This window comes from Otolemur garnettii, unplaced genomic scaffold (genome assembly GCF_000181295.1).
Source record: "Otolemur garnettii isolate 467f Iridium unplaced genomic scaffold, OtoGar3 scaffold00184, whole genome shotgun sequence".
NCBI lineage: Eukaryota > Metazoa > Chordata > Mammalia > Primates > Galagidae > Otolemur > Otolemur garnettii.
The window spans coordinates 544868-557575 of record NW_003852579.1 but is presented as its reverse complement, the minus strand read 5'-3'; the positions used below and the strand labels follow the sequence as shown (position 1 = coordinate 557575).

The 12708-nt window shown below is 51.5% G+C and overlaps 1 protein-coding gene across 1 annotated transcript in view; it reads left to right on the top strand.

The window, feature by feature from the left end:
* Positions 1 to 12708, top strand: part of SERINC2 (serine incorporator 2) — a 22550-nt gene that overhangs the window by 7295 nt on the left and 2547 nt on the right. Inside the window, exons 2-8 of the mRNA XM_003800750.3 lie at positions 3865 to 4026; positions 5488 to 5675; positions 6118 to 6197; positions 6594 to 6731; positions 7384 to 7553; positions 9502 to 9592; positions 9887 to 10022. Coding sequence (XP_003800798.1) covers positions 3865 to 4026; positions 5488 to 5675; positions 6118 to 6197; positions 6594 to 6731; positions 7384 to 7553; positions 9502 to 9592; positions 9887 to 10022 — 965 coding nt within the window. The remainder of the gene's footprint in view (positions 1 to 3864; positions 4027 to 5487; positions 5676 to 6117; positions 6198 to 6593; positions 6732 to 7383; positions 7554 to 9501; positions 9593 to 9886; positions 10023 to 12708) is intronic.

Here is a 12708-nt window from a genome sequence, read left to right as displayed (position 1 = left end):
GGCCAGTGTGTTTTAAACTGTAACTCTAACCCTCAGCTCTCTCCCCTACCTACTTGCTGCCCCAAGAGTGATTCTAAAAACTTTTGTCCCTGGCTGGCTCTAGGGACAACCAGGAGAGAGTGGGAAAGCCTGCTGACAGTATGCCAGGCCACTCCCAGCTCCAGAGCTGTCTGGCTTACTGTGAGAGGTAGTGAGCTCCTTGTCATTGGTAGTGCACAAGCAGTGGAGGATGGTTGAGTGATTCTTTCTTAGAAAGAGATTGGGTTGGTTGAATGCCAAGGGATCTTACAGCTTTAAGACTCAGTTTTCTTAAATTCCAAGTTCTCCATTTTGAGAGCCTGGTGCTAAGATTTAGCCACTGTTAGTGTTGCTGCCTTTCCTCTGAGTGCATCTGAGAGGAGCGGGGAGCGGCTGTATCTTACTAAAGGAATAGTTCTCTAGTCTGCCTTGGCCTTTCCCACTGTATCACGAGAATTAGCCCATGATTTCTACCTCTGTAACATTCTGTGGAATGAATGGGACGCCACCTGCCCCCAGGTGTTGGTCCTTCAGGTTATTTGTAGTTCCTTGGAATTTTTTTTTTTCTATTCATACGTGAAAGACAAAGTTTCTTGGGATTGCAATAAGCTCAGAAAACTAAAGCTTAGTGCATATTTTAGTTTTCTTCTTTTTTTATTTTTTGAGATAGAGTCTCATTTTTTTAGCCTTGATAGAATGCCATAGTGTCATAGCTCACAAACTCTTGGGCTTAAGCGATTCTCTTGCTGCAGCCTCCCAAGTAGCTGCAATTACAGGGTCCCACCACAATGCCCCACTATTTTTAGAGATGGGGGGAGTCTCACTCTGGCTCAGGCTGGTCTTGAACTTGTGAGGTCAGACAATCCACCTGCCTGGGCCTCCCAGAGTGCTAGGATTACAGGTGTGAGCCACTGTGCCACACCCTGCCTTCTTCTCCTATCCCCTCTTACCCTCTTCTCCCCCTCCTTCCTCCTCCTACTTTTCAGGGTCTCCCTTCTGTCACCCAGGTTGGAGTATAGTGGCACAATCATAGCTCATGGCAGCCTTAAACTCCTGGGCTCAAGCCTCAGCCTCCTGAGCAGTTGGGATTATATGTGTGAAACACCATACCTGGAAGGTTTTATTTTATTTTTTTATTTTTTTGCAGTTTTTGGCTGGGGCTGGGTTTGAACTCGCCACCTCCAGTATATGGGGCTGGCGCCCGACTCCTTTGAGCCTCAGGCGCTGCCCTTTTTTTTTTGAGATAGAGCCTCAAGCTGTTGCCCTGGGTAGAGTGCCATAGCATCACAGCTCACAGCAACTTCCAACTCCTGGGCTCAAGAAATTCTCCTGCCTCCACCTCCTAAGTACCTGGGACTACAGGCGCCCACCACAACGCCCAGCTATTTTTTAGTTGCAGCCGTCGTTGTTTAGCAGGCCCAGGCCAGGCTCAAACCCACCAGCCTCTGTGTACATGGATGGTGCCCTACTCACTGACCTATGGGCACCGAGCTCCAAAGATTTCAAATAAAGAAAAAAACCTGGCTTGGTGCCTGTGGCTGAAGCAGCTAAGGCGCCAGCCACATACACCTGAGCTGGCGGTTTGAATCCAGCCAGGGCCCGCAGTACTCTACCAGGGGCAACAAAATGAGATTCTGTGTCAATAAAAAAGGATGGCGCCTGTGGCTCAAAGGAGTAGGGCATCAACCCATATACCAGAGGTGGCAGGGTCAAACTCAGCCCCGGCCAAAAACTGCAAGAGAAAAAAAAGAAATATGTATGGTTTTCATTAATGGGCATAAAGGGTGACCATTGGTCTTGGAATGAAAACCAGGCTGCTGTCCCTGGCTGTTGTCCCTGGCTGCTGGTCCCTGTGTGGTCTGGCCTTGTCAGCCTACCTGACCTCACACCATTCACTGCCCACTCAACAGAACTTTAGCCACAAGGGCCTTCTTTCTGTTCCTCAAATACCCCAGCTCCTGGCTGCCCCAGACCTTCCTCTGCCTGGAACTTTCTTTCCTCCTCTTGGTCAAGCAGTGCTTCCTTATCCCACCTCTGCTCTCAGCTTAAATGGTATTTCATGAAGGAGGCCTTCCCTGACCCACCACCTCCCCAAGGCCCTGTTAGCACTCATGTGGCCTGGGTGCACGTTGTTCTTAGCACTTGTCATGACACGTGTAATTATTTGTTTAGTGTCTTTCCTGCTCACAGAGCGCCAGGAGGGCGGGACTTGTGTCTTTTGCTTTCTAGGCTCTTAAATACCCAGGTGAGGAGCTGGGGCTGTCTAGGAGGAGGTGGTTTACCAGCAGAATCTGAATATGAGCCTTGTTTCTTCAAATACTGGGCTATGGACTGGGTTCCTAGAGGGCTGAATCTCCTTTTGGGGGGCACCAGCTGTGAATGGTGTGGCATCACTGACCTTTGAATGACTGCAGCTGGCTCAGGGGCTCAGGGGAAGCATTGATTCCAGCTGGGGCAGAGGACTGTGGAGAAGGAAAGTGTTAGACCACCACCTGCTGCCCTAAGCTGGTATAACTCGAAAGCTGAAACTCTCCATCCTATTTGTTCAACTGATCTTTCTCTTTCTTTTTCTCTTTCTCTTTCCTTTCCTTTCCTTTTTCCTTCCTTCTTTTTTTTTTTTTATTGTTTGTGATTCATCGAGGGTACAGAGAATTAGGTTACACTGATTTCATTAAAGTCTCTCTTACAATTGTGTCCCACCCCCAAGAGGTGTGCCATACATCATGACCCCCCCAACCCTTTCTCTCCTTCTCTCTCCCTGCTCCTTCATTCCCCTACCCCCCATCTTCTTTCTTTTCTTGACAGAGTCTCATTCTGCCACCTTGGGTAGAGTGCCTTGGCGTCATAGCTCACAGCAGCCTCAAACTCTTGGGCTCAAGTGGTTCTTTTACCTTACCCTCCTAAGTAGCTGGGACTACAGGTGCCTGCCACGATGCCCAGCTAAGTTTTCTATTTTTAGTAGAGACTGCGTCTTGCTCTTCCTCAGGTTGGTCATGAACCCCTGAGCTCAGGCGATCCACCCACTTTAGCCTCCCAGAGTGCTAGGATTACAGGCGTGAGCCACCACACCTGGCCTTCTTGCCGCTCTTTGAGGTCTTAGTATGTGTCTGATTCTGTGCCAAACACTTTGTATTATATTCCTTCAACAGATGGTGCCTGAGCTCCTACTAGGCGTCAGGCACTGTTTCAATTCCTGGGAACACCCAAGTGAACAAAACGCAAAATTCCCCACCCTGCTAGAAAGGGGAGGTGAATATAAGTAAGATGTACCATAAAGCCTATCAGGTGGTAGTAAGTCCCATGGAGAAAAACTAAGTGGGGAGGGGGAAAGGGAGCCTGAGGGGGTTACAATGTAGACTTCTGCTTCCTCCTCACAATTGCTGTGAGTAGGTACCATTGTGACTCCTGTTTTATAGGAGAGGACTCAGGTTCAGAGAGGTTGAACAAGTTGTTGTATACATACAGGTCATCAGTAACAACTGGCCTTCTGATTTTTTTTTTTTTTTAACCATTCTGCCTCCTTGTAAGTAAGAAACAGTGTGACCTTGGTTTTCCCTCTGATCTCTCTCTCTCTGTACTTGAGATAGATCCAGGCTGGAATCTGGGTTCTGTGACTTACTGGCTGTGTGGCCCTGTATGTGTATGAATGAACCTCTTCCAGGCTTGGCTTCCTTAGTCTTCTCCTCGGGCTTGAAAGTTAAATGAGGTCACATCTGGGGATGAGTGTGCTCTGGCCTAGCTCAGGACAGATTTGGAGACACTGAATGGGCAAGTGGTAGGTGCTTCGTGCTTGGGTGGGGAAGGGGAGCAGCAGAGAGTAACAGGTCACCTCCTGCCCTCATGCAGGCGTCATGCCTCTGCGGCTCTGCCCCATGCATCCTGTGTGGCTGTTGCCCTGCCAGCCGCAACTCTACCGTGACACGCGTCATCTTCACCTTCTTCCTCTTCTTGGGGGTGCTGGTGTCCATCATCATGCTAAGCCCTGGCATAGAGAGTCAGCTCTACAAGGTGAGTGGCCTCAGGGCAGGTGGAGTGGGTGGAGGAGCAGCCCTCAGGACTAGCTCTGGGGGTTTGGGCACACTGATGATCTGAGGTTGGAAAAGGGAGGAAGCACAGGGGGATTCTTATTTCTCAGAAGTCATAATCCCTTTGGAAAAACTTTTTTTTTTTAAATTTCAAGTTAGTATGAGAGTATATACAATTAGGTTAGATTTTTTTTTTTTTTTTGAGATAGTCTCACTTTGTCACCCTCAGTAAAGTACCGTGGCGTCATGCCCATAGCAACCTCAAACTCTTGGGCTCAAGCAATTCTCTTGCCTCAGCCTCCCAAGTAGGTGGGTCTACAGGCGCCCACCACAATACCTGGCTATTGCTTGCTCTTGCTCAGGCTGGTCTCCAACCTGTGCGCTCAAGGCCCGTCTCGGCCTCCCAGAGTACTAGGATTGCAGGCGTGAGCCTCCATGTCAGGCCACAATTAGGTTAGATTATTTGCATTGGGAGAGTCCCTTGGACAAACTCATTAGTCATTATTGCCCCCCTTAGACACCAGCCTAGGGATGCTCTTTTCCCTCCTTTTTTTTTCTTTTTGAGATAGGGTTTTGCTCATCGTCCAGGCTGGAGTGCAATGGCATGACCATAGCTTATTGCAGTCTCAAGCTCCTGGGCTCAGGCGATTCTCCTGCTTCAGCCTCCCAAGTAGCTGGGACTACAGGCACCCACCACCATGCCCAACTAAATTGGAAAAAGTATTTTGTAGAGACAGGGTCTCACCATGTTGCCCTGGTTGGTCTGGAACTCCTGGCCTCAAGCCATCCTCCTGCTTTGGCGTCCCAAAGTGCTGGGATTACAGGTGTCAGGCACCAAGTCCAATCTCTCCTGCCCTCTAATGTCCAAGCCCAGGTTGGGGTTCCTGACTCTTCCTTCCATCTTTGCATTTCATAACCCGGCACAGACCTGGGGAGACATGTAGGCCAGTGGGTCTCACATTTTGGTGCATATTAAGGTGCAGATCCCAGGGGAGTTTGTAGAAGTACAAATTAGCAGACTTCAGGGATCAGAGGAGAGCCTACTTGGAAGGACCTCAGAGGATCTGTTCCATAGGAGAGGGGCCTCTGGATCTGTATTCCCCAAGCATCTCAGATGGTTCTGATGTAAGTGGGTGGAGCTCACTTCAGGAAACCCTGCTTTAGAGAGTGCAGTGTGTTCCTGAGGCTGCCGGGATGATAACAGGGAAGTAAAGAGATAGTGACAAGGTGTAAGGGCACACCAGTCTCAGGGAGCTCATCTACCGGGGTGGGAGGGGAAGTGGAAGGAGATGGCTGTGGGAGAGGAGATGGCCTGCCTGACCTCACCCCTGCTGGGTGAGCCTGCTTCTTGGCCAGCCTTGGCGGAGTCAGGATCAGTTTATAAAGGAAGCTGCCAGGGTTCTGTGTGGGTGGAGTTTTCAAGCCATTCCTTCTGTCTCCACAGCTGCCCTGGGTGTGTGATGACGGGACTGGGACCCCTGTCCTGCAGGGCCACATTGACTGTGGCTCCCTGCTTGGCTACCGTGCCGTCTACCGAATGTGCTTTGCCACGGCAGCCTTCTTCTTCCTCTTCACCATGTTCATGATCTGCGTGCGCAGCAGCCAGGACCCCAGGGCTGCCATCCAGAATGGGTGAGGGACAGGTCCCTGCCTGCACCCTGGGCCCCTCCCCCAGCAGCTTTACTCCTCCTCTGTCCATCTCCAGGGATCTCCAGACCCCACCTCCGGCTCAGGAGCCCCTGAAGCCAGGACGGGGCAGCACAGAGAAGAGCCCTTTAGTCATCCATCCATTTCTTTAGATGAGGGAATAAAGCTCCACCTAAGGCCACACAGCACTTTAGTGACACAGTAGTGGCTGGAACTTGGGAGATCACCTTCACCCTGATTGGGCCTTGCCTCTGCCTTTTCTAGGCTGAGGACAGACTTTCTGTGCCAATCGGACCATCAAAAAATCCATCCTCCCCTCTCCCAGTGTCAGCTCTTTGGGGTGGGGGTTTGGGGGCCAGGGCTGGGCTGGTTTTCTGCTCCCTGCCCCTGCTCACTCCGTGTCCCTTCACCTGTCCTCCCACCACAGATTTTGGTTTTTCAAGTTCCTGATCCTCGTGGGCATCACCGTGGGTGCCTTCTACATCCCTGACGGCTCTTTTCCCAAAAGTAGGCGGGCTTGAGGAGAGGGCTGGTGGTGGGGGGTGGGGGGGACCATGGAGGCAGGTGGGGCCTCAGGCCTGAGGATTGTGGTGGGACTGCTGTTTGCCCCAGCACACAGACCCCAGGCAACTGGCTGGGTCTTTGCCAACACCCATGAGACAGCACCATGGTGCTTAGCCTGTGCTTTGGGCAGCTCAGGGGGTGGCAGTGGGGACCTAACTCATACCCTGCCACCCTGTGCACATCTATGTGCAAAGCTAGGGCGACTGTCTCTTAAGGCACTCGCGTTTCCTGGGGGAGTCCATGTGAGTGACAGGAAGAGTGTGGGGAGTGTGCCTGAGCCCAGCCCCCAGCTGCTCTCCCCACAGCCAGACCTCCTGCCTCACTCCTCTCCCCCACCAGTCTGGTTCTACTTCGGTGTCGTGGGCTCCTTCCTCTTCATCCTCATCCAGCTGATTCTACTCATTGACTTCGCCCACTCCTGGAACCAGCAGTGGCTTGGCAAGGCCGAGGAACGTGACTCCCGCGCCTGGTACGGAGGTCGGTGCCTCCCATAGGGACTCAAACCTGGGCAGGTGGGGCTACCTGGGGAATGAGGGAGTCTCTGAAGCTGGATAAAAGCTGGGGGACCTGGGAGGTAACTCCGGGGGATCAGAGCACAGCTGACACAGAACAGCCTTGGAGGGCTCTCTGCACAGTAGACCAGGCACAGCTCACAGTGTGTGAGGCCCGTTCTGTGGTGCCCAGCTCCGGCTCAAGTGACACCTGGTCTTGGATACCTAGTGGCAGAGGGAATCCCTGTTTCTCTTTCATTCTTCCAAATATATCCAGAAGGAAGGCTCACGTGGGTGTGGCTCATGTGGATTTTCACACTCCCTCAGCTTGCCCTGGAGTAGGCAGCAGGTCTTTGGCAGGCCAGGGTGTAACTGTTATAGCTCACCTGCTGCCAGACCATCTGTGTTCATTACCGCCATTGTTACCGTTTCCTTAGTTTAGCAAGTTAGTCATTTCAGGCCAGGGTGGAGCGACAGTTCACAAAGGTATTGGTGAGAAACGCTGATGTCATCCCTCAGATGAGGAAGCTGAGGCCCAGAGAGGGGAAGGGCTGCTTGGTGAGCCCCCCTGAGGGAGCAGGGGTCTCTGTGCCTCCTGCCCTGACCCACCCCTCGGTGCCTTCCCCTCTCCCCGACAGGCCTCTTCTTCTTTACCTTCCTCTTCTACTCCCTGTCGATTGCGGCCGTGGTGCTGCTGTTCATCTACTACACCCAGCCTGGTGCCTGCCATGAGGGCAAGGTCTTCATCAGCCTCAACCTCGTCTTTTGTTTCTGCGTGTCCATCATTGCTGTCCTGCCCAAGGTCCAGGTGAGCATGTCTGTCTCCCCCCACTGGGGCCTGACCCCTGGGTGGGTGGGACTTCTTGTAGAGACCTGAGTCCTGGGGCAGGGGCTGTCCGTCACAGGGGCTTGGGCTAAGTGTATAGGCTCCCAGGTCAGCCTCCCTGGGTTAGAGCTGTAGCTCTAGCATCTATGCTGGGTGTCTTTGGGGAAGCGCCTTAACCTCTCTGTGCTTCTCTTTCCTCAAATATAAAAATGGGATTCATAAGACTTATTATTTGAAGTTGTTCTTAGGATTATGGTCCTGTTTGTGAATACTTGCATGCCTGGCATATAAATATCCATTAATCATTAGCCATTATTATAGTTATTATTGTTGTCATTTTTGTTTTTTTGCAAATCCAGAGAACATATTAGGGATAGTCACTGAGTGAGAACTCCTAGACAACTCAAGAAGTGGTGTTGGAAGGTGTAATGCCACGGTTCCCGGTCTCAGACCATCTGGAATAATGGGTGGGGGTCCCAAAGTAATTGTTCTTAGAAAGTATCACTGGACCACTTTGTGAACCCAGGGGTACTTCACATCTAAGATCTCAGCACACCAGCGGTCTCAAAGGTAGCTTAGGTACTCTTTGGGGATCTTTAGCAGAAAGGTTGGGAACCTCTCTTTCAGTCAGAGCCTCATTTCCCAATGGGAAAGTTGAAGCTCAGAGAGGGTGATGTCTCTGTCCCAGGTTACACAGTAATCAGTATTCATTCATGAAATACCTTCTGAGCACCTACTGTGTACCACACCCTCTTCTATTATTATTGTTATTTTTTGAGACAGAGTCTCACTTTGTCATGCTTGGTAGAGTGGTGTGCTTTGGTGTCACAGCTCACAGCAACCTCAAACTCTTGGGCTCACACGATTCTCTTGCCTCAGCCTCCCAAGTGGATGGGACTATAGGCACCCACCACAACTCCCAGCTATTTTTAGAGGCGAGGTCTTATTCTGGCTCAAGACTGGTCTCAAACCTGTGAACTTAGGCAATCCACCCACCTCAGCCTCCCAAGTACTGGGATTATAGGTGTGAGCCACTGGGCCCGGCCCACCAGGTCTTCTTCTAGACACTGGGGATAAGGTATGAAGAAGAGCAGAAGGAATAATAACAATAGCCTAGCAAACAGTTGACTTCTATCTACATTTGGTCTTCACACCATCATCATTCCCACTTTACACATTAGGAGCTCGAGGCTTAGAGAACGAAAGAGGCCTTGCCAAGGTCACATAACTGGTAAGCGAAACAGCTGGGATTTGAACCCAGGCAGGCTGACTCTGAGCCCGTGCTGTTAATCACATGCTTTAGATTAGTATTTTAAATGCATGTGTGGTGAGGGCAAGAAGGACACAGAGGAGGCTGGATGAAGTCATTTTGTGTAGTAAGTGCTGTGTAGAAAATGGAAGTGAGTGTGTACTAAAAGATAGGTGGGCTGGCAGGGGCAGGGCTGCTGGCCTCAGGGTGGTCAGCACCCTACTGGGGGCCACAGGAGGGGCTGCCTGTGCAGAATGCTGGGAAAGAATGTGGCAGGGAGAGGGCACAGCAAGTGCAAAGGCCCTGAGGTCGGAGAGGACCTGGCAGGTTCTGCGGATGGAGAGGAGGCTGCTCAGCAGTGCAGCAGGTGGAGATGAAGGCGGGGGTAGCCCAGAGAGGCTGTAATTCAGCGTGTGGTGAGATGCCCTTGAAGTGTTTTCAGCAGGGGACGAAGCCTGGTAATACGAGAGGTGCTAAGAGAAAGATGTAGGATTCCACTTTTGGGAATGTGGGGTGTGTGGTGGGTATTCTGCCTGGTGTGTTTTCCAAAGTGAGATGGGGTGGGATGGCCCTGGGGTAGGAGATGGTTTCCGAGGTCCCCTGGTTGGTGTGAGTAGGCTGGGTGGGAGTGTGGCATCTCTGGGCCGGGCAGGGGTCTTATTGATGAATGGCTCTTGCCAGGATGCCCAACCCAACTCAGGCCTGCTGCAGGCCTCGGTCATCACGCTGTACACCATGTTTGTCACCTGGTTGGCCCTATCCAGCATCCCTGGTGAGTACAGCCCGGGCTCAGTATTGACCCGCCCAGGGGCTGGGCACCCTCACAGGTGCCAGGACTTCCCAGCTCCATCCTAGTCAGAGACTCAGACCCTTGGGGAGGTGGGAGAACCATCCATTTCCAGAGTTGTCTCTTGGGCATTTTGTCTGCTAGACGCTCTGTTGCTGGGACATGGACGGCTATGTGTCTGTCCACCCATTTGGGTCAGCTCTCTGGCCATCCCCGGGGCTACCAGGCTACCCAGAACCTGCCTGTATGGGCTGGAGGGTGACTGTTCTCCATCCCCAGACCAGAAATGCAACCCCCACCTGCCCAACGTGCTCAGCAACCAAACGGCAGGCCCTAAGGACTATGAGACCCAGTGGTGGGACGCCCCAAGCATTGTGGGTCTCGTCGTCTTCTTCCTGTGCACCCTCTTCATCAGGTATGGCGGGGTCTAGACTCTGGGGAGGCTCCTGATAGGGCCCAGAGCAGAGGTGAGGGGAGGCGATGGGAGCCAGTGTGCCAAGCTGGAAGGTGTCCTCAGCAAGCAGCCTGTCCAGCCCTTGCGTGGTGTGGGTAGGGAAGCTGAGCCCCTGAGAGGGCACAGTGTGAGTGGGCAGGTATGCCTACTGGCTCAGGGCCCTTTCCTGCACTCTGGGCCATCTTGTTTCCAGCTCTGTGGGGTATAGGCAGCTGTGGGGTCAAGGAAGGAGCCTGGACTGGGGCCAGTGGGTCTAGGTTCTTTCTCACCAGCTGTGGATAAGTGGCTTGACCTTTCTGAGCCTAATATGAGGAAGCCTGTAATGTGATGGAGGTAGCTGTGACCGCACCCTCTCCCCTGAACTCATGCTGAAGGTCAGATGACATCTTTTATCAAAGGTGCATCTTAGCTGGTGCTTACCTGTGTGGACCCTGCAGCCTGTGTTTGAGCCTAGCACTGTTATTTACTATCTGTGTGATCTCAGGCAAGTCACCTAACCTCTCTGTGCCTCAATTTCCTTATCTGTAAAATAGGATAAAAATAGTTCCTCCCACATTGGATTGTTGAAGGGTTATAGATGAATCAGTATGTTTAAAAAGGAACTTATGCTTAGAAAGGAACTTGACAGGTAGGTGCCAAATAAGTGTTGGATATTATTGCAAATGACTGTGAACATCCGTACAACTAGGTAGGTGTGGGAGGCTGTTTGTGTGAGTCACTAGATCATGATGTTAGGTCTAATTACTGTTTACACTCAATCTGGCAGACTCAGAGTCTGCCTCCCTGTGGCCCAGCATTTCCCCAAGTGCCACTTTCCACATCAGACCTGTGCTCTCCTGAGGGAGGGCTGGCTCTGCCCCTCTGTTCTCCCCTGTCCATCCAGCACAGGCATGAGCAGTACCTGCCCACAGGGCCTGGGGCTAGAACATTATTTATTTATTTATTTATTATTATTATTATTTAGAGACAGAGTCTCACTATGTGGCCCTTGGTAGAGTGCCGTGTAGTCACAGCTCACAGCAACCTTCAACTCCTGGGCCTAGGCGATTCTCTTGCCTCAGCCTCCCAAGCAGCTGGGACTACCGGCACCTGCCACAATGCCTGGCTATTTTTTTGTTACAGTTTGGCCGGGGCTGGGTTTGAACCTGCCACCCTCGGTATATGGGGCCGGTGCCCTACTCACTGAGCCACAGGCGCCACCTGGGGCTAGAACATTTTATGGCTGTTTCACATTTGGTTTGGTTTTGGCCTCTTTCTTTTCTTTTCTTTTCTTGTTTTTTGAGACAGACTCTCACTATGTCGCCTTTGGTAGAGTGCTGTGGCATCACAGCTCACAACAACCTCAAACTCTTAGGCTTAAGCGATTCTCTTGCCTCAGCCTCCCAAGTAACTGTGACTACAGGCACCCACCACATCTGGCTATTTTTTGGTTGTAATTTCATTGTTGTTTGACAGGTCTGGGCTGGATTTGAACCCGCCAGCTCTGGTGTATGTAGCTGGTGCCCTAGCCACGGAGCTACAGGCGCAGAGCCTGGCCTCTTTCTTTTCTTTTCTCTTTTTTTGAGACAGAGTCTCAGTCTGTTGCCCTGGGTAGAGTGCTGTGCCATCATAGCTCACAGCAACCTCAAACTCCTGGGTTCGAGCGATCCTCTTGCCTCAGCCTCCCGAGGCTTCTCAAAACATATTCTGGGTGCCATATTCTTGGCCTTTTTCAAAACATTTTCTCCAGGTTGTCTGGGTAGTTTATAAACATCTTTCTTCCTTGTCACATTTGATTCCTTTTTAACCTAGAAAGGCCCTTTATAGATGGGGAAACTGAGACTTAGGAGGAGGCTTTGAGCTTGCAGAGGCAGAGGAACTTGGCAGTCTTTTCCTGGCCCCAGGTTTCCATCCCACCCCACCGTGACAGGTGTGAGCTGTGCCTCACACCTCCCTGGTCTGAAGTCTCTGGATAGCACTTCTGGGAGCCCAAGGTGGCTTTGCTGGCTCAGATCTGGACTCACATGCATTTGTAGCCACGTGATAGTTGACGATTAGGGTCAGCTGAAGTTCAGCAAAGGGTGAGGTCTCAATTTGCTGGGGTGAGGCTGGAATCCTGCTCTTTTTATTCTAAAATGTATGAGTTGGTTTTTCAGAATTGTGTGTCTCAAACTATTAAGGCTTGTTAAAAACTCAAGACCTCATCTTAGAAAAGCAACAATGTTTTTGCCAGGTCCCATGGCTAACACCTATAATCCTAGCTCTGGGAAGCTGAAGTGGGTGGATTTTCTGAGCTCACAGGTTCAAGATGAGCCTAAACAAAATGAGACCTTATCTCTAAAAATAGCTGGGTGTTGTGGTGGGCACCTGTAGTCCCACCTATTCAGGAGGCTGAGGCAAGAGAATCACTTTAGCCCAAGAGTTTGAGGTTGCTGTGAGCTGTGATGCCAGGCACTCTACTGAGAGCGACAAAGTGAGACTCTGTCTCAGAAAAAAAAAAAAAAGCAGCTCGGCGCCTATAGCTCAACCGGCTAAGGCACCAGCCACGTACACCTAAGGTGGCGGGTTCGAATCCCCAGCCCAGACCCGCCAAACAGCAATGACGGCTGCAACCAAAAAATAGCCGGGCGTTGTGGCGGGCGCCTGTGGTCCCAGCTACTTGGGAGGC